The sequence below is a fragment of the Homarus americanus genome, unplaced genomic scaffold, assembly GCF_018991925.1.
Source record: "Homarus americanus isolate GMGI-L3 unplaced genomic scaffold, GMGI_Hamer_2.0 scaffold57980, whole genome shotgun sequence".
NCBI lineage: Eukaryota > Metazoa > Arthropoda > Malacostraca > Decapoda > Nephropidae > Homarus > Homarus americanus.
In genome coordinates, this window is record NW_024716703.1 from 21543719 (window position 1) to 21567635 (window position 23917).

A 23917-nucleotide genomic window follows, 5' to 3' on the forward strand; every position below is an offset into this window, starting at 1 on the left:
AAAGACTGTCTTGAGTGTATGTAAACATAATTCTGCAGGTGAAAATTAATGCACATTATTTTCGTTAGGGATTTTTACCCTTCCTTGGAAAATATCACGAGCCTTTGTTTGGGTGAACAAAACATTAAAATAATTATATAGTTATGGAATGGTAATTTGGTCTTGCCTGACTGAGTTCTTGCATCAGTTTTTGCATTGCCTACTGCATCCCAAGAAAATTAATTAATCTAACTTATAACCTGACTGATTACATTTAGTATTAACTCCTTGTGCTCATGACATGATCTTTGCTTGTATAGTGAATGGCATATTAATGATCTCTTCTTGACTCATAACTTTTTATATTATGGTTAACTAGCTTTTGTCTTGTTTGAGTCTTTTAGCGTTTGTTGTCTTTTCAAGTAAATTTTTTTTTTTCTGGCTCTGCATGCCTGATTCTTTCTCATTATTTGAGTCCTTTGACAGCTTTTTGTTCTTATGAAAGATGTTTTCCTTGTATTTGGTATTCGAGCTCTTGCGTTTTTTTCTCCCATTATTAATGAACATGTTGGTCTCAAAACATGTTTCTACAGATGCATTTACCAGCCCATGAAACTAATGGGGAGGAACTTAGGTGTTCCCACATTTCTGCTTATGGGAGGATGGGAGGGGTGCTCTCATTGTGAGATACGGCTGAGCGGGAGGGGTTGCACCAGCAGAGGAGTGCTTAGCAATGGAGTTTGTGTCAAAAGACCACGAAAGAGTTAATTACAAGAAAATGTGAGATTGAAGTACAGAATATTTATTGTTGGTGTGTATCTTCGAGACGAGTGAACTGACTTTAGGGCTTATACCCATTGTACATGTTGACTTGTTGGCTATCAAAGTCACTTGGGGATGAGCTTTTCCTTGCTAATGTTGGTATGTAAGGTTAGTAGCTGTTAAGCAGCAATTCACACTCATCCAATAGGAAAATGTAGCCTTCCTGGACAAGGCTGGCTCTATCATGGGGTGTTCTAATGCAGAAAACCTTTCTTTCAGGTCACTCATCTCTCTCTCCTGGGTTATAGAATGGAAATTCATAGTTCATTTATTGACTCTTAGCACTCCAGCACTCAGTTATTTAGTAGTAAATCTCTTAACCTGCAATAGTCTAGCTTATACCCCCCTCTTTCTCTCTCGCTGTGTGTCTGTGTGTTTGTTTGTGTGTGTGCGTGCTTGTTTGTTTGGGTTTGTTTTTTGCCATTTACCTCTGCTGCACCCTTGAATTGACCAATAATTCGTAAATATTTTCCCAAGGAAACGAACCAGTGGCATGTAACATTAACAGATGTAACTATTTTCAGAACCCCAGCAAGACCTCACAATAGATTGTGCTTTGACTATTTAGTTTCAAAATACAGTAGTAATAATTATTGTTGTAATGGAAATATTTTGTTAGCCTTATTCAGGAAAAAGAATTAAAATTTTTACTCTGACTAGGGGATAGTACTAGTTTGGATGTGGAGAAGATAGAAAGCATTTATTTTCAATGTTATTTGTATGTGGAGACGTTGAGTAAATTGAGCGAACAAGATTTGAAAATATCGTGCATGAATTTAGAGTTGAAAAGCAAAGAAAGTTTTAAACATTTGTATGAAGGTTTGTGTACTGTATTGACATTTGTATTAAAGAAGAGTTGTTTAACATTTCTATAGGAAGTTTTAGCAATGGACAGAACACTTAAGGTCAGGACTTTCATCGTTATCACCATCATCACCATTTTAGGGCAATTTCCCATGTTTGTGTTGAATAACCATGATAACCCAGTTACCATTAGGCAAATTTGAAGCAAGTTTTACTATTGGATCAATTCATATCACCAACCCAATTTTATAGAGGGGAAACTGAGCTATATATTTAGGATTTCCAAGTGCCCTTGGCTGAGGCAGTTAAAGATTACTCACCTTCCTGTAAACGCGTTTTGATGTATTGGATCAAAGAGCGTGCAAATCAAGTTCCAAGATGACCAGCTCTGGCAGGAAAATATAATACAGGGATATCTGCGAGAGAGATGAATTTGACCATGGAGAATATAGTACAGGTAGTACAGCTTATAAGTATTGAAGCAGTCTTTATCCAACAGTGTTCAGAAAAAATATTGCTCCCTGGAACCATTTTACATGACTTAACAAAAATAGAAGTCTTAAATTAATCTTCAGATTTACTTACATTAGTGTCTGATTTTTATTTTTAAGATGCCCACAGTGGCTTATAGATTTGTGCATCACTCTCTTGGTCTGGTTTATTTGTACAGAAGTTAGGAGATTACAGGTATGGGACCATTTATCCGGTGTCCAAATATCTGGAACACTCCAAAAATCAGATATGTTCTGAACAAATTATTTAAAATGAGCACCAAGTAATTCCCGGGCCAAGCAGAGATATTTCCAACCATTCCCCACCTGTGTGCTGTATGTTATGTTTGTTTTTTGTTTTTTTCTACACGCAAATTCAGGTAGATATACCTGGTTTGTAATTTCCTTCATTTTCTTTACTCACTCACATACATGCTCAATCTTACATATGGAAATTGAAAAAATATAATCATCATCATCAAATTTAAAGTATTTTTCGACTTGTAATTTTGTGTCGATACACTTTCTTTTTGTTTTCACTCAATCCTACATACAGAAAGTACAAAAAGATATACCTGTATAAGAAATAATTATCATAAGGTATAAAGTTTTGCACATCTACTGGTTTCCACCATGGAGAGGTCAGAGGGGCTGCGATGTAATACAGTACAGTACTGTTGCTAAAGACGCTGTTGCATTGCTAAGACAAGTATCGGGTGACTGTGACGCAGTGTGTACACTGGCTTTTATTATTTTTGCTCCTTTTTTTATGCTTTCATTATTACTGTACCATTTATCTGCTTTTCTTATTGTTATTTATATTCCTACAATTCTAAGTTAAATTGTTACAGAGTACAGTTAAAGCTACTTGATGGGTGAATCTGGTGATCTGAACAGTCTTCACAGCCAGTTTTGTACATTATAGGCCTGGCACTCTAAATTCCAGAAAAAACCCATCCGGCAATCCCCCGATCTCAAGCATGCCGGATAAAAGGTCCCATACCTGTATATGAATCGGCTTAGTCTTGTGTGAGATTCTGCCAATTTAAAAATCAATAATAATTTCCTGAAATCTTGCCAATGATTTTGAGCTACAGGCATGATACTGCTATATTGTATCCTCTCATTGTCTGTACCAGTATAGTACAGTAATTGATACACCTTATTCTGAGTCAAACTCCTGTATATAGTAATTACATGTCAACAGGTATACCTTGATTTACAATAGGGTTTCTCTTGAAAAGTCTGTTGTAATGAGAATAACTACCAGTTAAATTATACTTATCCACTGATTACCATTATAAATTAAGAGTTAAGTTCCTAAAAAAAAAGAATCTGCATGTAATAAAATTACAATTTGCAACACAACTTAAGTGGTGGCTGTGAGGGGTCACTTGCACTACAGGTATTGCTGCCAACTCATTTCACCTGCTAATTGCTTTCATGACATCTCCAAATAGTGTAAATCAATTGGAGTATGCAAGAAATTGAATGAGCGTTCTCTTGAAGTGTAGAGCTGGATTTGAAAGATGCAGTTAGTTGTAAACAAATTTGTTAAGATGCACTGTGGTGTAATCACCCTGTTTGAATGTAGGACTTACATATGCTCCTTTCCAGTTGCTGGAACCAATTGTTCATTCATGCATTGGAAGAACATGATTTTAAGGGGCTTGGCAAGCTCATTGCATAACTCTTTTAACACTCTGGGATGCAAACTATCAGGGTTAGGGTTCTTATGAATTTTAGCTTTGAAATTTTTTTCAAATACTGTACACTTTTCTGAGAACTCGGTGTATGTAAGTGCTGTTAAATCGTTTTTCCTCAAACATAGGGATTTTGTTTGTATCCTTTCTTGTGAACACTGAGGAAAAGAAGTTATTAAACACCCTACTTTTCCTAACCTGAGTCTGCATAACTACCATCTTCTAGTCTCAGATGTGATATGCCCACATGTATCTTCAATTTTGATTTTGTGTAGCAGTAGAAAGCCTCAGGGTTTGACTTGGCCTTGTTTGCAGTCTTCCTCTGGAAATCTTTTTCAGCCCTTCTACAATCCGACTAGGCTTGGTTCCTGGACCTAGCATACAGAATATACTTTTTACATATACTTCACTGATCATCTTTTATTTTTGTTATGTACATGTACACTCTAGGACTAAAGTCATGGACAGCCACAGGAAACTTACTCTCGTGATCTCTGACAGTGAGGAAAATCCTAAGTTAAAATTTTGTTATGATATATATAAAATAAGTTCAATAAGTTTGAAAATTAAATTAAAATAAAATATTACTTTAAAAATCACATGCAGTTAACTACCCCTCTTGCAGTTTAAATTTTTCCTCGTTGCCAGAAGTCACTAGTGTAGGTTTCATGCAGTTGTCCACGACTTTAGTCCTAGAGTGTACAAGTAAGCACCTGCGTATTGCAGCATGGCACATTGTAAGGTAAATTCATTGTTCAGTGCTGAAAATTTTGTTTGGTTAATAGACCTAAGTTACTTCTGGGGTGTGGATGTTATGGAGATTTTATTGAACTGTATTGTTTGTTTTTATTTTATCTGGGCAAAAAATATTGTGACAGATTAATCTGAAATCTCATTTACTCACCAGACGTGAGTAAATCTTGTCTTGCAGTCAATAAGTCTTTGGGGTGTTGGTGGTACAGCGGTAACGCACGTAACTCTCACCAATATGTCAAGTGTTCGATCCTCGGCGCAGACATGTGAGAAGAGTGTTATCCAGTGTGACCTTTGCAAAATTCTCAGGTTTCCTGGTCCCCTCCTGTACTATCACTGAATAGATTGCCCAAATTGGTAATATGCTAATAAGTGACAAAAATTATATATATTCAGTAAGATCTTGCATTTCGCGAGTAATATAGCCTGGAAAAATTGCGCCAAATGCAAAAACATAAACTAATGGGAAAAATAACAATATAGACTGGCCACTCTACATCAACCTCTGATTTTTCCCATTTATAACCTCCAAATGATACAAATTCTGCCTTTATTAACCTGATTGTGCTTTCTGGAAACTAGTTTTTAGGCCTTTCTCAAGTAACTTATCACATGCTGCTTATCCTGCATCGAGTACTTGACAAACTTAACTCCCTTATGATAGTCCCGCTTCTCCTTTTCCTTATTTGACCGCTTAGGTGTGTCTGTCCCACCCCCACCAGCATCAGCAGGACCCCCAGTAGAGGTAGGGGCAATTATCTTGACTCGACAGGTGGTAGCACCACCCAAAAAAGCACACAATAGCAGCCCGGGCTGTTGCAGGCTACAACGCGATAGTTGCGTTCTTGTAAACCTTTTTTACGTTCACCACCGGCAATTCGATCACCAGAATGCTTCTTGGAAACATTCTTCTTACCTTGTCTTTCCATATTCATCGGTAATACAACAAAATTGGAGAAAACAGTGAAAATCACGGAGCAATCGACAAAAACCTCTCGATTCAACTTATCACATGATGTGGTGATGTAAACAGAGAGTGCTGGTGGAAACCGTTATTAGTCCTCACTGTGAAATATTCTTTTAACTTATCCTTCTTTCATACAGTATTTATGCATAACAGATAAATTTGAAAAAAAAAAAAAAAAATTTTTTTTGCAGAGTACCTCTCAAAAAACACTTCACAAACACAAGGCACGTGCCACGCTTAAAACTTTGAGGATGGAATCAAAACATTGAAGATGGAATCAGGTTATAGCCAACATTCGTATGCAAAAGTTCACGTTTTTCAAACAGCGTTCCCCTATTCATCAATCGCGTTACAACCAATTCGTGTTGACAAAACACACGTTGTAGCAGAAAAGACTGTAACTGGTATGAGGGCTGTGACGTCATTCAAGACGGTGGCCAGCATACAGCTCGCTGGATCTAGCATTCAGCTGGCTGGATCTCGCAAAATTCACGATATTTTACTCCAAATATAAGACTTGGTTACATTAGGTAGTGCTTGCGAAATTCAAAAACGCGAAATGAAATGGCGCGAAATATGAGATCTGTATTAAAAAAAAAATAATAATAAAAAAATATAGTTTGGACTTATCATATGGTTAATTTTACCTCCATCCCCCAATAATCAGACCTATGAAAAGGGTTTTCTCAAGTATAGTAGTTGCCATTTAAACCATAAGGTTAATCACATCATTGCCACATCAGCAGTGCTCATCACTCCATGCATTTATCCTGCCATTACTTGGGACAACAGTAACAATCCAATCCTTGTGTCAGCTGTGTTGGAACATGATTTTGGAGTAAGTCAGTGACTTGCTTTCCTAGACAACAAAGTTAAATTCGATATTGGTGGAAAAAACAAATCTTAAAAAACCCAAATGTGGAGTTTGTTAAAATTGAGAAAATGGGCAGGAAAGTACTTCCTTTCTTATTCAGTTTTTCAACAGTTGAGAGAGAATGTGAAAAGAATTTAGACAAAGCTGATGGCATCACACAGCTCCTCAACATAGCTTCTGCTTGTACATCTAATTTCCATGCAATAAGCATGGCTGTGATTGAACAGGAATGTTCCATTGCGAACTAAAAAATTATTGTGAATACCTCCCAGAAGGGAATGAATCCTAATGGATTGTAACATGTCATTGTGGCCATATTGTATTTAAAGAACATTATTTTTCCCAGAAGTTGTCATATTTTTCATGACAAAAAGGGAAATTAGAGGTCTATTCAAATGGAAATGGGTTTACATTCAAGGGAGAGATCACATCAACACTAAGTTAAAGGAGCTGCTTAGTGCTTGAATTGCATCTCAAGGTTACTTAGTATAATACGAACTTATGACACCCAGCCTTAATAACAATCCTCCTTATTTGACAATATGAGCTGGTAACTCTGGCTCTCCTACCTTCTGGCACTGTATGTGAAATACTTAGTCAGTATGACAAGAAGTCCTTAAATCCCATATCAAATGACTGGATTTTGCCTTAAGGGAAACAGCATCTTAGGTTCAGAAATTTCTGATCTCGTGAGGCTTTCTTTGTGTGAAAGCCTCAACATAAGGACAGCTTGGACCTTCCCTCTGTATTATTTTTTTTTTATATAAATTTACAGACTGCTATTGCCATAGAAAACCAGAAACCAGTTGAGTTCAGATTGTATGAAGTGGAGCACCTGTCATTTGCCACTTCAAATCTTGTTTTGTACCAGAAAATCCCGAGGATCCCATGGAAAAAAAAAAGAAAAAAAAAAAGCACACACTCCCAATTGAATAATTTCTAGTCTCTGAAGAATTTGTATCTAGTTTGCCTTACTGTTGGGATCTGGCTCCCCAGACACCGAACTCTTTGTCATGGTTACCTCAAAAGAACTGAGTAGATGCTAAAGGTGAGTTAGAGTGCCACCCACTTTGGAAAGCAAGGAGGTAGCGTAATACCTGAGGATTTGTCATGGGTGGCTCTCTCCCCTTATTCAAAAGAAATGGCCTATATTATTTAACTGTTCTTTGTCAAATATAGAATGTGAAAAGTGATTTGAATATAGTAAACCCTTGATAACTTGGCACATATGGGGTTCTGACCTTACCGAATGATCCCAAATTCTGACTTATCGAGCCCCAGCATTGCAGATATCTTGTTAGTTACCCTGTATGACTATGGTCTCAAACCTGGGGTCTTAGTAGGTTGTGAGAGCAGTTTTCCCCTGTACTAAGACTCCTTATGTATAATTACTCGCTGTCCTATTTCACTAGGGTATGATTTGGACCATAACTATCATACATAGTGACCCCCAAACGATAAGTTATCAGAGCTTCCTGTGATAAGTAGTGCCAGTGACATAAGTAATAAGTGCATCTGTAATATAAGCACTGTGCCCGTAAATGGATTTTTTCATGCAATAGGCACTGCATTTTCATCTTTTGAACAGTTAGTTCATTCAAATGTGGTAAGGTACTTACTCGGAAGTGGTTATGGGATTTTTCTTTGCAACAAGGTACAGTAATTGCTATTTTGGCTTTCCAATCATTAATAGTTGCATGAGAAATATCATGTAAAACCAGTGTCAGTGTATGAATCATTTTGGCTTTTTGTAATTAAAATTTAGGTGAACTAAGAATGCCTTCTACCTTTTACTCAGTCAGAATAATTGCACATTATTGATTTGGAAAGAATATGGCAGTTGCCAAGTGCAAATTACTATTATTCTGGGGTTATGCAGAATGGCCTTTGTTAAGTATATTTTTGTGTCCTTTTATGCAGTGAGCACTTCAGTAATCTTAGACCTTATTAGTTAATATTTTGCTTCATCATCATTGCCATCAATTTTTTTTATTGATCTAAAAAAAATTATGAAAATATTACCACGTGAACTATTAGAATGCTTAATTGTTAAAGAAACTGGTTAACAAGGTCAAAGATTACTTGAGTGTAGATGATGTGTGAGATAAAACTTAAGCTGTCATGTTCATTAACCCTGGTATGATATGCACAAATCAGCTTACTCCTAAATTTTATGCAAATTTTGATATGATACAGTAGTTGAGTATCTTGTGTTGGGAGCGCAGACTAATGTGGTTATGCTTGGGATTTTGTTGCAGTGCTGACTGGGCTCACATCATCTGTAAGTGGTAAGTGCATGTCATGGATTGTCAGCACTCTTAGAATGGCGTACTGTTACTTTTGAATTATTAGTTATTACCTTAGAGCTTTAAGTGTATATATCCATTTCATATATTGTTGCTTAATGAGTTGGCGAGTGATTAGTGCTTAATATTTTAAGTTTGTTGTATTGAATCTTGTATGTAAAGCACTTGATACTGTATTTGATTACCCATTGGCATTAATGAAGAATTGTATAATTTATGTACTACAGTACAGTACCAGGTTGACAACCCCTTTTCCGAAAACTGAAAACCTCTGAAAACCGAAAAAATTTTAGTGGAGCAAAACTTTTTTGCTCCACTAAAAGACTTTCGGAGGCAAAAATGTAGAAATAGTAATAATTCATATTAAATAAAATTTATAATAAAAAATACACAAAAATAAAATAATAATGATAACAATAGTAATAATAACAATAATAATATTAATAAAATAATAATAATAATAATAATAATAATAACGAAATACAAGAATGAAAAAAGATCAAAAGTGAGGAACACGACCTAGACCTATGAATTATCATTATCATTATTACTACATTTTTGCTTTCCAGGCCCAAATGTGGGTCGGTGACCTCTGCCCGGGTGGGCTGATACCTGTTAAAAAAAAAAATATAAATAAATAAATAAATAAATTCTGAAATCCGAAAAATTCCATAATCCGAAACTCATCTGGCCCCAAGGATTTCGGATAAGGGATTGTCAACCTGACTAATACTTAATAGTGAAATAAAGCAAACAAAGAGCAAATGTGAGTGGAGATAAAGGTTGTTACAAGGTTTTAAAGAGAACAAGAAGATACTGTGGAAGGAAATAAATACTGTAAATGGGAATACCAGGAGACCTAAGGGAAACAGCAGTTAAGAATGAGAGAGGGTAATTTGAGGTAAATAAAAGAAATTAAAAACAAAGGGAATGGGTAGATTATTTATAACAGCTGATAAAGTAGACGGATGAAAGGCAGAATTATCCTGTTTAGAATGTGGTGGATTGGATAGTCTCTCAGGAAGATGTGAGACAGGCTGTAAGAATGAGAGTTATAAGGCACCAGGACAAAGAGTCCACAGGATATGTTTAGTGGGAGCCAAACATGTTTGGCTCCCACTAAATTGAGAAACAAATAAATGTAAAAATTGTGGATTAATAAATATGTTATATACAGTACTGGGTATACCAGAAAAAATGTATGGCAGAGTTATTATTGAAAGATCATTATCAACATTGTTTTATGACCATTTTTCAAGTCTGCATGGGTTAGCCATGATTACTTGATGGCAACTCTTTCTAGCTGCATGGTCTTTCCGTATCTCTCATCAGGTTCTTATCTCTGAAGTAATTTTTTATATCTCTCATTTTATTCTTGGCCTACCCCTGGCTCTCCTCCCCTTCCCATCCAGACTCAAGCACCTCATGACCAAATTGGTGTCCATTTCTATATGCCTGAATCATCTAAGCCTACTTCTGCACAAAATCTTGCTAGTGCTATCAATACCCGGCTACCCTCTTTGCCCTGAATAGGGCTTAATGTCTCTTAACATCACATTACACATCCTTCTCACCATTATCATTGTGACTCGTTAAGTCTATGTATGTCATTATGTCATCCTCTTTAACTGCCCATGTTTTATTGCCGTACAACAGCAAATTTCTCATGCGAGTTGCATACAGTACAACACTCCCTTCAAGTAAATAGAAGGATTTCTCACCATCAAGAAGATAACAACTCCCTGAACTATTACTGGCCACTTTTGACACATCTGAGCTATCTATGGCACCATCTGCACTGATTGTCACCCAGGTAGCAGAAACTTTCAACACAATCTAGGGATATATCCCTAATGTCAAGCTTTTCCAACCTTGCTAAGGCCACTTGATTATCTGCACATACAATAAACTTAAAGTCTGCAATAACCCCCTGTCTACTATGTACCTACCTTCCACACTCACTGTGCATTATTGAATTACTACCAACACCCTTTTTACAGAGCACATGGCCATTTTCCACTTTTCACCTCAGATCCTTTACCCACATCACTAATCATAACCTTTGTTTTAGCCATGTGCATTCTAATATCCTTTGACTCTTCCATCTCTATAATGTTATCTACTACTAAAAGTAAGTCATCAACATAAAACACCTCCCAGCATAGACCAGTCCTAAAATCTTTCCCCATCATTTGCACTCACAGAGGTTCTTAGGTCTATATACAAAGCCATAGCCACTCAAACAAGACACTCAAAGACTGCTAACTATCTCATTGCCCACTGCACTACCTCACATGGTAATCTTATCAAATGGCTTTTCTAAGTCTACAGTTACAAAATAACTACATTTTATCCTCTATAATTTCTCTTGTTGTATGCAGTACAGTAAACCTTCAACATTCACAGGGGTTAGGTTCCTCAAAAATACTGTGAATGTCAAATCTGCAGATGTTGAACTTAAGACCTTATGGGAAAAATGGGGTTATGGGATCTACACCCTCGAAGAGATACCTTTTATGAGTAATATAATACATGTTAAATACAGTAAATAGAATATTTGTGAAAACATAGTACTGTAATGTACTGCACTTACTGATGAAAATGATGGTGATGAGAGGAACTTTTTTCTATGATTGGTCTTCTATCCACAAATTAAGGGTGTGCTCCATTTTTTCCATGTTAGTGTCATGAGTTTGAAAAGCTACTTTAGCACTTTTAGGGTGAGCTCTTGCAGAGACACTTGCATGAATATTTGCCTCATTTTCCCTGATTGATCACACAGTTTACTCATTAACACCATAATGGCATCCCACAGCCACCACACTGTCACTCCGAGCAAGGCGATCAAAAAACTCCACATTTTAACCTAGTCTTCCCTTTATTCTGCCTCTCTTTGCACTTGATCCACTCACCCCACTCATTGTATACTTAGGAGGCATCACTAGGGACAAAAAGTCACCAAAAAGAGCAATAATAGCTGAGCTACAGGTGTTACCTTGACAAGAGGCTTGAGACAGAGAGCCTACTGTGATGTGAGGCGTCCCACGTGGTATTGTTGTGTACAGTAAACACTAGCTTCCCGCAGTCAACAGAACCATGGGAAAATACGACCACAAACTGTGAATAACCAAACCTCCTGCCTGTGAATGATGAGCAGGTATACAATGGTTGTTCCCGTGAATAGTCAAATCTGTGAAAGTTAAACCCGTGATTGTTGATGGTTTACTGTAGTCATAAGTATTGCTTTTGTCGTCCCCCTACCTGGCATGAACCGAAACTGCTTTTCACTTATATCCCCACTCTATTCTTTCCTTTGTTTTAAAAGAACTACCCTCTTTGGGGTGCATAGTTGCACTAACCTTTGGAAAAAATTTTTTCTTCCTTCATCCCAGTATCTACATCTTCCCATCAGGCAACACTGAGGTGGGTGGGAACTGAAGGTTCACGTGATGAAACAATAGTTTGTAATTGAATAAAATAGGTAATATTGAGGAAAGAATTTTGACCTTAAGTTGTAAGTGAAAGTTGATGTCTCCAAGACCCCTTTTAAGGGTTGTGGTGGGAACTACAGTAATCTCCCTGTTAGCTGGAATCCCCAGTCCCCAGAACTCTCCAATAGCAGGAATGGATTTTGAGCCTTCCAGGGAAACTCTCCATTCCGTGTACGAGAACAAGTTTCCAAGGATGAAATAATGCGCATTTTCCAGAAAAAGTCCAAGAAAATCTTTTCATATATCTCCATTTCGGGCAAGGGAAAAAATTTACAGGAGTTCCAAGAGATTGCATCATGCTCCAATGCATACCCAGGTGCCAGATGCATTGGTGGGCTAGTTGCTTGGGTAACTTACGCTGTAGGCTCACATGCTTAGTTCTTATTCTGCTGCCATTGTATAAGGTTGATCCCTCGCTTGCTGCTGTTTTTGTGTTTAATTTGTGTTGTGCATTACTATACATTACTGTACCAGAACACAATCAGCCAAGAATACAGTGTTAAAGCAGTAAAAATTTATTATTGTTATGTATACAGGAATACCCAGGTTATCACAAGAGATGTATTCCTAAAAGTAATTATGAATAACAAATTTGTGAATATCGGGGCAAATTTTCCCCATAAGAATTATTGTAAATAGGAAGATGCTTTCCCATCTGGCAACTTTCCCCACATATTTTTTTATATACTGTATACTTCTCATTATCGAGGCTATTGGGGTACAGGGTCACGTGTATACTGTAGTACCAGTAAATGTGAGGAGTAAATAAACATTATACTAATTAATAAAAAAAAAAAATACAATATTGTCAGTTGGGAATACAGGAAAGCCTTGAAAGTCTGGACATTGTAAGTCCACATTTCAGATAGTCCAGACTCTTTTTGGGCAAGAAACATTTGTCCAAACCCTTAAATATTTGTCGTTTAAAATTCCTGCTGAGTGCAGTCATTTGAAATTGCCACCAGCCAGTATTTTCTTAGCGTCTTTCCTCCTCTTTGACCCGTGAGTGAGTAGCCTACGGTATTCCTCCACTCTTAGAATGGACTTGCCCGTATTGCTGCTCTGTGATTGGTTAGCTATAAGTTCAACACACATTCAGCCACAGAAAAATTTTAAGATTTTAGGTAAAATAATTCAAACAATGGTGATGGTACATTAAGTCCCCATTGAAGGTTAATCCTTTGAACGAATCCTAACGACCCATTTACTGATTAAGGAAAGAATGTTCTACTATTACGATAGGTGAGTCACCCCCACCTTTCTGCTTTCTTACCACCATCACCACAACTACCTTTATTATCACCACCTAATCACCTTCCTCCCTCCCCCCACCCACTGCATCTCACCGACACTGCCTCTCACTCATGATAGTACAATATTGTACAGTTGCTAAAACAACTATCTGTCCATACTTTGTGGGAAACAATATGAGACCTTGGACGATAAATTTTGGTATACGAGGGCTGTCACTAGTCACGCGTAAAATTTCGGAGCATATTGACCCCCACCTGCACAGCTGTTGTTTGTTCATTTCATAAATGACATGCCTGACATTGTACACTCCTCCATACAAATGTTTGCCGATCACGCCAAGTTATTTCGGGAAATCAAGAACCAAGCTTACTGTGAAGAGCTGCCGAAGGACCTCTGTGGGCTCCAATAATGGTCGAAGAAATGGCTGCTGAGATTCAATGTCACGAAGTGTAAGAGGATGCACCTGGGGCGTACCAACAGTAAGGAGGCGTATATGTCCCAACGGGATGAAGAAACTGCACTATTTGAGACAATGTGAAAAGGACCTTGGTGTGTATGTTGACAATGAGCTGAAGTTCTCGGGCCATTGCGAGAAGAAGGTAAATCAGACAAATAAATTTTTGGGTTTTATAAGAAGGTTGTTCAGATATCTAGACGGTCCGTCCCTCATAACGATCTTCAAGAGTGTAGTGCTTCCCCATCTGGAGTACTGTCACCCCGTCTGGTTACCCGCGACATGCTAGGGACTGTCAGTTGGTTGAAATGTTCAAAGGAGGGCCGCCAGACTGGTGCCTGCACTTCGGCACCTCAGCTACCCTGAGAGATTGGAGCACCTGAACTTGCCTAGCTTATACTACAGACCGGCAAGTGGTGACCTAACTGAGGTGTATAAGCATCTCAAGGGGCACTACTCTGTCAAGTGTCCTTACTTGAATCTGGCGGAGTCTTGCCCCACAAAGGGTCACAGTTCAAGATTAAAGAAGCCGCAAGTCCAGAAAACTGTGAGAGCAAACTTTTTCGGAGTGAGAGTTGTGAACTCTTGGAACAATCTACCAGATAGTGTTGTGATGGCACCGAGTGTGAGCTCTTTCAAGACAACACTGGAGCAGGTTCAGGTACATTCAGGAGCCGGTGCATGCCCAGTACTTGCCAACAGTGCGTAACAGAAACGTGACCGATTGCCCAAGAGGCTAACAAGTCGATTATTTGGTGAAGAGGATAAAAGAAAAGGAAAAGTAACAGAGACGTGACCGATCGCCCAAGCGGCTAGCGAGCCGATCAGTGGTGAAGAGGATAAAACATAAAAACAAAACAATACTGTACATTGTTTATTTGTTATTCTCACTCCATAATTTAAAATTTATGTAACAATGTAGAAGGAATACAACGTTGTTAATTTATACTTATGCTCAATTTTGTGGGTAGACATCAGCTGTTAAATTGTCTGGTAGTCCTGCAGCCAGTGTTACCAAACAAACTGACTGAGGCATCATCTCACCACTTACCATCTCCCTCCCTCCCTCCCTCCCTCCCTCCCTCCCACTGTATCTCACTGATACTCTGCCTCTCTCTCACTCTACTATGACTGTCATTCCCACAAGCAACAATTGACAACTCTGTATGTGTTGCAATTATTTTGTCAGAGCTTAGTAATGTACAGTACATTTATCTATCACAGAACTTAGTACAGGATCTCATCCCCCCGTATTACAGTAATTTATATGGGGAGAATGGTTTCGATGAGCATAATCCACCTAACGAAAGCGATTTAGTGGAACCTAACCCTTTCGTTCAATGGGGACTTACTGGTATTATTTTTATTTATTCCCCACATTGACTGGTACTGTACTGTATATATTAGTTTAAGAAAACTATGGTTACAGGAGGAAAATACACCCAAGTTTTTTTTCCTGGGTACAGTACTCCCTGTTAAAATGAGGGGGGGAGGGGGTTGGGTCTTACATGCCTGTCCAATACAGTACTGTATTTTTTGGTTATTTTTTATATCATTATTTATCGTTTTTATACATTTAGTACATTCGCCAGAAGATACTGACAGTCAGCTTTTTCAGACAGGTGGTCCCCTCTTTTAGTTCAGATCTTCGAGGGTTCACTGTATATGCAATGACAACGGTATATTGACAGTTCATTAAAAAATATATATATTTTATAAAATATATAACCTTATTTATTATTAAAATATGTATTGTATTGTCATTAATGGAGATAATGTACAGAGGTCATCAGATTTGATATTGGCCTAATGAGAGTTAACAGGTACTAGATGACACTGGATGTGTGAACACGCTGGCCGTTGCCACAATCACAAGTTTATTTGTATTTATTCATTATTATACAGTGTTCTTGTATGATCAGCCTATTTTAGTGTATGTTTCATCATAAATAACATAATAGTATTAAAAACTAGAAAAAAATACAATACAGTGAACCCTCACTTTACGCGGTTAATTCAACCCACAGGGTACCGCGTAAAGTGAACAACATAACATATGGTATTAATTGAAATAGAGACCAGGACGACCCCCAAACTCCACTTTTTCAGACACAATACCTCCGTTGTAGTAAAAATAACTTCTTAATTTTATGATGGTATGCACACACAATTAATAATTAAGAGAAATATCAATAATATTAGGTTTTTTAACACTTACATTAGTAGAAAAGATGGCTGGGCACACGGGGATAGGGGGTTGGTCCCGAGGCAGAGGGCAGATTATTATATTATTGGCCCTCACCTGTATCACTTGTATCAATTGTATCACTATCCACCACAGAGGCTTGCTGGGCCTCTTTGTCAAACCCCTCAAAGTCCATATAAGTCCATATCCTCACTATAATTATCACTGACTTGGGCCGGCTGTGGTGGGTGGCGGGTGAAGAACTCGGTAATGTTTTGATGACTGGGCGACCTTGTGCGCACCCTGCTCGCGCCGCTTACACAACATGGCGGATGGCGGGAGGTTTGGATCCAAAAATGGCGCGGCTCGCCAGCCGCTCTCCGCGTAAAGGGGTACACGCACCGCGGAATGTGAGCATTCCGGTTTCGGCAGGGTACCGCGTAAACGTGGAAACGCGAAATGTGGGACCGCGTAAAGCGAGGGTTGACTGTATATAATTTTACTTCACATAAAATGACAATCTGAATCAGAAGATAATTTCTTTCCTGTCAGTGGGGGTGAGACTATTTGTTGCCGCGTTCACATTTATTTTTATATAATCATACATAGAATATTAAAACACAGAACAGGAGACAAGACGGCATTATTGTCATGAGAGACGATGGTTTTATATAAGAAACAAGAAAATAAGACCCTGGTTGTAGCTGTAGTGAACATAATGTAAAAAAAAATGAATACCTGTATGTATGTTTTAAGTAATGTTATTTAATGTTAATAAATGGAACAGTAGCTGTAGCTAACCAATAATGGTAAAGAAATAAAGCGAGACGGATTGGGAATGCCAATGTACGTAATTGTGTATATGTAAAAACATATCGTCATTTCTCTACATAAGAATATGAAAGCAACACCTATTTACTGTTCATATATACAGTATGTTTAAAATACTACTTACGAATGTAAAACAAAAATTCTACTCGCCAATACTGTAGTGGTAAAGTCTGAAACATAAGGACAGCCAATGATAATGTGTGAATTTTTACTCAGATGATGAAGTCAACAGGTTCAACTCTGGCTGAAGCTATAGCTTTCCATAAAGCTGTTGCTGAAACTGTTACAGAGCCTGAAGTTGTTGATGAAGCTGCTTATGATGCTGAATTTGATGGTGCAGCTGAAGTTGATGGTTTAGGCCTTTGAATAATAAAGCTGTTGAAAGAACCTTGCACAGTGGCTTTCTTTTCTTATTATGCATCTTTATGTAGAGGTCATTTGCATTTTTCATGTCCATGCTAATTTTAATGCTTCATTCTGTTAATGAATCCACTTTAGAAAGTATGTTCATTGCTTGCTCCATATAATATCCACAGACCTCTCTCACCTTTTTCATATCGTTTTAACACATCTAGTTTCTCGGCAAAGCTTATACACTTTCTTTTAGCCTTTGAACCATCACTTGCTCTCTTGCTCATGTTGAATAGGGACGCAAAAAATGCCGTAAGAAACCTGAGAAAGTTTTTTCCTTTTCCTGTTCAGATGCGTGAAAACAAAGGGCCCGCCCGCTGCGACTGTTTATACTAGTGATGCTGGCGTCACCACTCACAAGCCCGGCAGCCTCCGTGCGATAGGCATGGGTTTTTTTTTGAGTGTGTGTGTGTGTTAACATCTAAATTAGCATTTACCATTGCCATATGAAGAATTCTAGAATGCTCAGCATCTTTTTTCATGCTGTGGTTTGGAATTACAGGTACAGGCATGGGATGAGCGTTTCCCACCCTTGAATTTTCATGCGTGTGCTCAATGTGAATGGTCCCATTGAGCTTCATTAATTTCTAAGTCGCACAGAAAAAAAACGCTTATGTGAAGCGGGACTTGCATCAGAAGATGAGAGCTGTGGGTAGTCCGCCTGGTTTGAAGTATTATTGTAGAGTATCATAATTTTTCATTTGCAAATATGTGGGTATACTTTGTGAATATCGAATAGGAGTGTTAAAATGTAAATTGTAGATAAGTGCGGCTGTGAATAGTGAGGTATTCCTGTATTCTATCCTGTACATTCAACAGAGTGGACAGTGTATGAGTACTGTAGGCTAGTGTATACCGTGCATATTCAATTCCTCCTTCATGAAGGGAGAGGAGAGTGGCAGTTAGTAACACCTACTACAGTAGATGGTACAGGACAAAGGCAGGCCATCCTGTATCATCATATCACCATTTGGCCTGCCTGCAACATATTACAAGCTCAAGATGACAGCATCTGCTGATCAGTACAGTAGTAGTACAAATTTTTTTTTTTTTTTTTTACAATATATTGTATGTATACAGTGGTGTTTGCACAAATAAATACAATTATGTGTATTCTTGCAAGGTGCATAGTTTAGACTTTTGGAAAACTTTCTCCAGCACCCAGAAACATTTTGTGGATGTGCGATAGTGTCTGTCTGTGGAAGATGTGTAATTTAGACTCAGGAAACTTATCCCAGTACCGTACTGTACATTACTCGGAAAAATTCCAGGGATGTGGGATTTTTTCCGGGGATAAGAAAATTGTCTCGATACCTAGAAGAGCTCTGCAATAATTATTCCGGCTAACAGGGATATCACTTTCTGTACATTACTGCAATCGCTAGTTAGTTCCTGGCACCATTGTTGAGGGACCTTGATTTGTCATCCACAAGCTTAGACTGTTAATAAATGAAAAGTTATTAACTGGGATTTTAGAACTAATTCCTCATCTACCCTGGATATCTCTGCTAATATCTTTCAATTTACTCTTACTACAACACAATTATTTATTTCTGAAGTGATGAAAATAACTCGCAGAAATTTTCAACAAAAGTTTATAGCATTTTTTGCTGGATTTTTTACACTTGGTCTGAAAACATGGTTTGAATATGAAAATATATGGTAGAATGGGATTTGTTTATTTTGAATAGTGTATCTGATAACACAAAATTAGACAGCAATCTTTTGAAGTGATTTTTATTATTCTTGATTTACATTTGCTGTATTTGTATCTCATTTCCATTTATAATTACACTTGAATTATGTCATAGCATCTAATTAATGATAAGTTATCTTGATAATGGAATCATACTTATGTTACAGGCTTCCCCAACAATGTGACTGCTGCTGCAGGTTTAGGAGCTGCATCATCATCATCTAATCCTGCTGGTAAACAGGTTGAAGGGCCTGATGGTGCAAATCTCTTCATCTACCACCTCCCACAAGAATTTTCAGATCAAGAGCTTGCCCAAGCATTCTGGCCATTTGGCAAAGTCATTTCTGCGAAGGTTTTCATTGACAAACAGACCAATCTTTCCAAATGCTTTGGTAGGTTTCATAGTTATACCAGACATATATAAGAATAGAAATTAAAACTTCTGTATCTTGAGCTCAGTAGTGTCTACCAGTATAATTATGTGCTGTTCATTCATATGCTACATTACCACACATTTTGAACAGTTTGGTTTTACACAAAGTTGCTAATTTAATCTCTTACGTTCTTTCATCCCCTTCTCTTCTACTTCCTTCTGCTTCATCTAGTACTACTTATACTTACCTGTTCCATACCCTTTCTTCCTTTCTCCCCTGCCATTTCTTCCACATTCGTTGTGCATGATAGACTAACTTTTAAGTGTAAGTCAATCGTGACAGAGTACAGCTCCTCCCTGACTTACGACGGGGTTAGGGACCCAAATCCAGGTCGTAAGTCGAAATGGTCGTAAGTCGAAAATGCTTAAATAATACATATAAAATATAAAATGGGTGTCTTTTTCTTCTCAGCACCACAAAACTTTCACTTTTAAGTTTGCCAGCCATTTTAAAGTGAATTACAAACAAAAATTTTGTCTGTGTACTGACATTGGGACTCGAAAATACGTAATTTGACAAAATTTTGGTACGACTGAGGCAGGTCGTAAGTGCGGGTGGTCGTAAGTCGGGGAGGAGCAGTACTGGGTAGTTTATACTTTTAAGTGTAAGTTGATCGTGACAGAGTACAGGGTAGTTTATAAATGATCAGCAGTAAATATGAATCGTTACTGATAACTTTAAACCTGGCTGTGTTTCGGAAAGAACCGAGTTACTATTGCTCGGAGTATTTATTAAAGACTTCTTCATTTCTATATGGTTATGAAATAAATGCAGCTGTTGCTATTTTCATACACCAAACTTTTTACTGACAGATATTTCCCCAACTATTGTAAAGGTTTCATTCCCAAAAAACTTTTGTAGGTCTATATTTTGTAAATCAAAGAACATTTTGTCATGGGCTTTCATTATAAGAGCCGAGATATATTTCTACAAAACATAGAAACTTCCCAAAAAGTCTTAAAATACCACACAATCCTACAAAACATGTTTTTAAGCACAATTTATGGTGTACACAATTATTATAAGCTAAAAATAAAGATAAGTGAAATACATGCAGTACAGTATAGTACTGTGCAACACAAATTATACGTAAAAACAGCAGCTAGCAGTGGAACAACCTTCTACAATGGCAGCAGAATATATACTAAGTGATCCAAGCAGTTAGGTCACTCAGCACGTGGGGAAGCGTTGGAGCACGTTGCAATATCTTGGAACTCGCAGAAAATTTTTTCCCAGGCCTATAATGGAGAGGTTTGGGGAGATTTTTTCTGGATTATGCACCTGATTTTCATCCCTGGAAAGGAGAGAGTTTTCCTGGAATTTTCTGGCCCGATATCCATTCTGGCTATTGGAGAGTTTCTGGAACCATACAGCTGACTTTTTCGCTCATGACAACGGCCTAAATGTAATGGGAGAGTGTTTGTCCCTGCGAAATGTGTAATTTTGATTGTCGGAAAACTTACCCAGTACCCGGAAAAAATCTGGGAATGTGTGATTGTTTCTGGGGGATTAGAAAATTCATCTCCATTTCGAGCAATCTCTCAATCCTAGAACCGTTCTGCACCAATTATTATAACCAACAGGGATATCACTGTACAGTATTTTATGACTTTAAATTTAAGGAAAGTTCTTTTTCTGGGTTATTGTTGACCTGAAATGTCCGATTTAAGTCCATCCCTGAAGCGAAGTTCAGGATGACTACTAATGTATTAGACAGTAAGGGAGGTGGAACCACAGGAAGAACTATGGGTCATCGTCTATTGATTTAAAGTATGCCCATTGGCTCTATTCTGCTCATAAAAGTGGCTTCAAGAAATTGGAATCTACAGTATTTCGCTTGGGCAGAAATTTTAGAAGTTTTTGGTTTTCCCATTTCTTTTGAAGGAGAGTCATAGAATCTTTGCAAAGGTCTTAATGGTAATTTTTTGTATGGTCTAACTGATTAATGGTTGGTTTTTAATTTTTCTTTGTAGGTAATCCAATAATAATACAGCTCTGCACTCAGAATGATTCACTTTCCTCCTCAGATGGAGTTCAGTGAACCTGGAGGTGCCTAGGCTAGCACCTGACCAGGATTTTACATGGTTAGGTTTACAATGGAACATGAATAAGTTGGTTGGGAGAAAGTTGTAGTGTTTCAATTTGAGTAAGTGTCCTCCTTTCAGAGAGGAAAAATTTCTTGCAGACAGTTATTTGGTATGTAAATGGAGGAGCTTTAGCTACTGTTTACAGATGACCCTGCTCTAGAAGGCTACTAAGAAAAAAGGGTACAAGTATTGCAACAGAAAATGAGTTTGATGGTGTGTACTTAGAGAATGTTTATGGAAAAGTGAAAATGGATCCATAGTCCTTTTGCCCTGTTATATGCATTGTAGATATAACTCATTGAGTGCTAAACCTTTGGTGCACAAGAAGGCAGTGGACTGGGTGGAGTAGGATTGCTATAGTCATGAACCAGCAACCCCTTGGACAGGAGGTGAATACTACATCCTCTTGGCTACAGTCAAGTCTTGGCAATACAATAGTAGCACACTTGTATCTCACTACAGCATCTTGGGAGAAATTGCCAGGTCAGATTTAAGAAGAGTATTATCCAATGTGACTGTACTAAGGATTACAGTTTTTCTTTAGATACTTTGGTTTTCTCCTGTACTTACACCAGACAAACTCCAACTCATAAGGAAACGGGGAAAGCAAAATAATTGTCAGTTTGAATGGAGGTAGAGGAAGTGAAGCATTTCAGATATCTGGAAGTGGTTTTCAGCTGTAGAAAATTGAGTGATGAATTGAACCACAGAGTAGCTGAGGGGAAAGAAAATACCTGGTGTATTGAGATATATATACATGTATGGAGAGAGAGAACTGTATTGAAAGAGGTAAAACTATGGATGTAAAGGAGAATTGTTTGACCAATATTATTATAAAGAAGTAAAGTTTGGGACATGATTGCAAGAGGAAGGAACAAATTAGAAGAGATAGGAATTGACAAAGCAAAATGTAGGGTAAATACGATGCAGAGAATATGAAGAGGAATATGAGAGAAATTTGCATATGAAAGAAGTATTAGGCAAATAGTGATTCAGGGTTTAGTTTGATGGAACCCTTCTTTGTATTTGTTGTTGGATAGTGTCAAGTTCGTTTAATTTTTTTGTTATGGAAACTTTTATGGTGTAAAGGATATTGTGATAACATTTTAAGTTTTACTTCTGGACATGACACCCCATAGATGCCACAAAACTAGTGTCTCTACATAGGATTCACATATTGCTGGGAGTGAGAACAAGTTTTTCAGTAGACTATAGTAGAGTACTGTACTGTTGAAGAAATTTGATCATCACTTTATCACATACACAGTATGTACCAGGTATACTCTGTTCCCTGTCTTAATAACCTTATTTGTCTGCAGGGTTTGTCTCGTATGACAATGCTCTAGATGCACAGCGGGCAATTCAGCACATGAACGGTCAACAGATTGGCAACAAGCGCTTGAAGGTGCAGCTGAAGCGTTCCAAAACTGACTGCAAGCCATACTAACAGGTATTTTTTTTTTTTTTTAATTGCACAGTCATATATTGTTTTATATAGATAGTCCCATTATGTACCCCCTTCACATACATTCTCAGTTTCATGTGCTGATAGGTATGTCAATATTTTTTCCTTTAATAATTTAATCCCAGAGTATAGTCAAGATGTAGCAGAATCACTCAGTTTAAAGACCAGACAATCAGAAGAAACTTGTGCCTGTGTGATAAGTTCCTGCAAAATGCAGTTTCAACTCCTTGGAGAACACATCGACAATGTTATCAACAATAACCTTTTTCCTGTACCATGGAAATAGCAATCACAATACTCATGTTCAGGGATGGTGTTTGATTCCAGTATGGAAATATTACATGTATGAAATGTTTGTGCAATTGTAAAGTATATCACTGTGTACAAATGTTCGTCCCTAAAAAAGTCTTTCAGAAAACAGTGAGTCAGGAGTCAAGTTTATGTGAAGCCTAGTGCTCAAATTGTAGTACAGTAATGTATATATTGTATAGTATCTCTTGTGGGATTGCCAGTGTATTTATATGACTGTTGATGTTTATTAAGAGGTTGCAGTATGTTATTTGTGAATAATAAGACTGCTTATGGCTAATAATTACTTATGAGTCCTGCTAAAATGCATGTTTGACTTTTTTTGGTAATGTGCTACAAGCACATTCAGATACATTTTTTGGCAAGTGGCATTAAAATTGGGACAGGCAGTGTGTGTGTGTATGACTGGATACATGTTACCTCATGTATATTTTATGGCAAAACTATTGTAAATACAGTATTGAATTTATTTTATGTAGTCATGTATGATAATAGCATTGGAGACTCATAATTGATTATGTAGCCTACAATATGACAGGGTATAATTTTGTATTTGTTGTTCAGACTGCTCAAAAGCTCTGTGATACTTCTGCTTTTGTGA

At 37.5% G+C, this 23917-nt stretch overlaps 1 protein-coding gene across 17 annotated transcripts in view; it reads left to right on the plus strand.

Annotated features, from left to right (window-relative positions):
* LOC121858331 (CUGBP Elav-like family member 2) overlaps positions 1-23917 on the plus strand; it is a 124510-nt gene that overhangs the window by 93174 nt on the left and 7419 nt on the right. For 10 of the 17 annotated variants that reach the window (XM_042354699.1, XM_042354704.1, XM_042354708.1 and 7 more), the window contains 3 exons: positions 8652-8681; positions 19189-19413; positions 22862-22992. In XM_042354699.1, coding sequence (XP_042210633.1) covers positions 8652-8681; positions 19189-19413; positions 22862-22989 — 383 coding nt within the window. In that variant the 3' untranslated portion in view covers positions 22990-22992. The remainder of the gene's footprint in view (positions 1-8651; positions 8682-19188; positions 19414-22861; positions 22993-23917) is intronic. The other 7 variants (XM_042354714.1, XM_042354715.1, XM_042354717.1 and 4 more) reach the window with 3 other exon arrangements.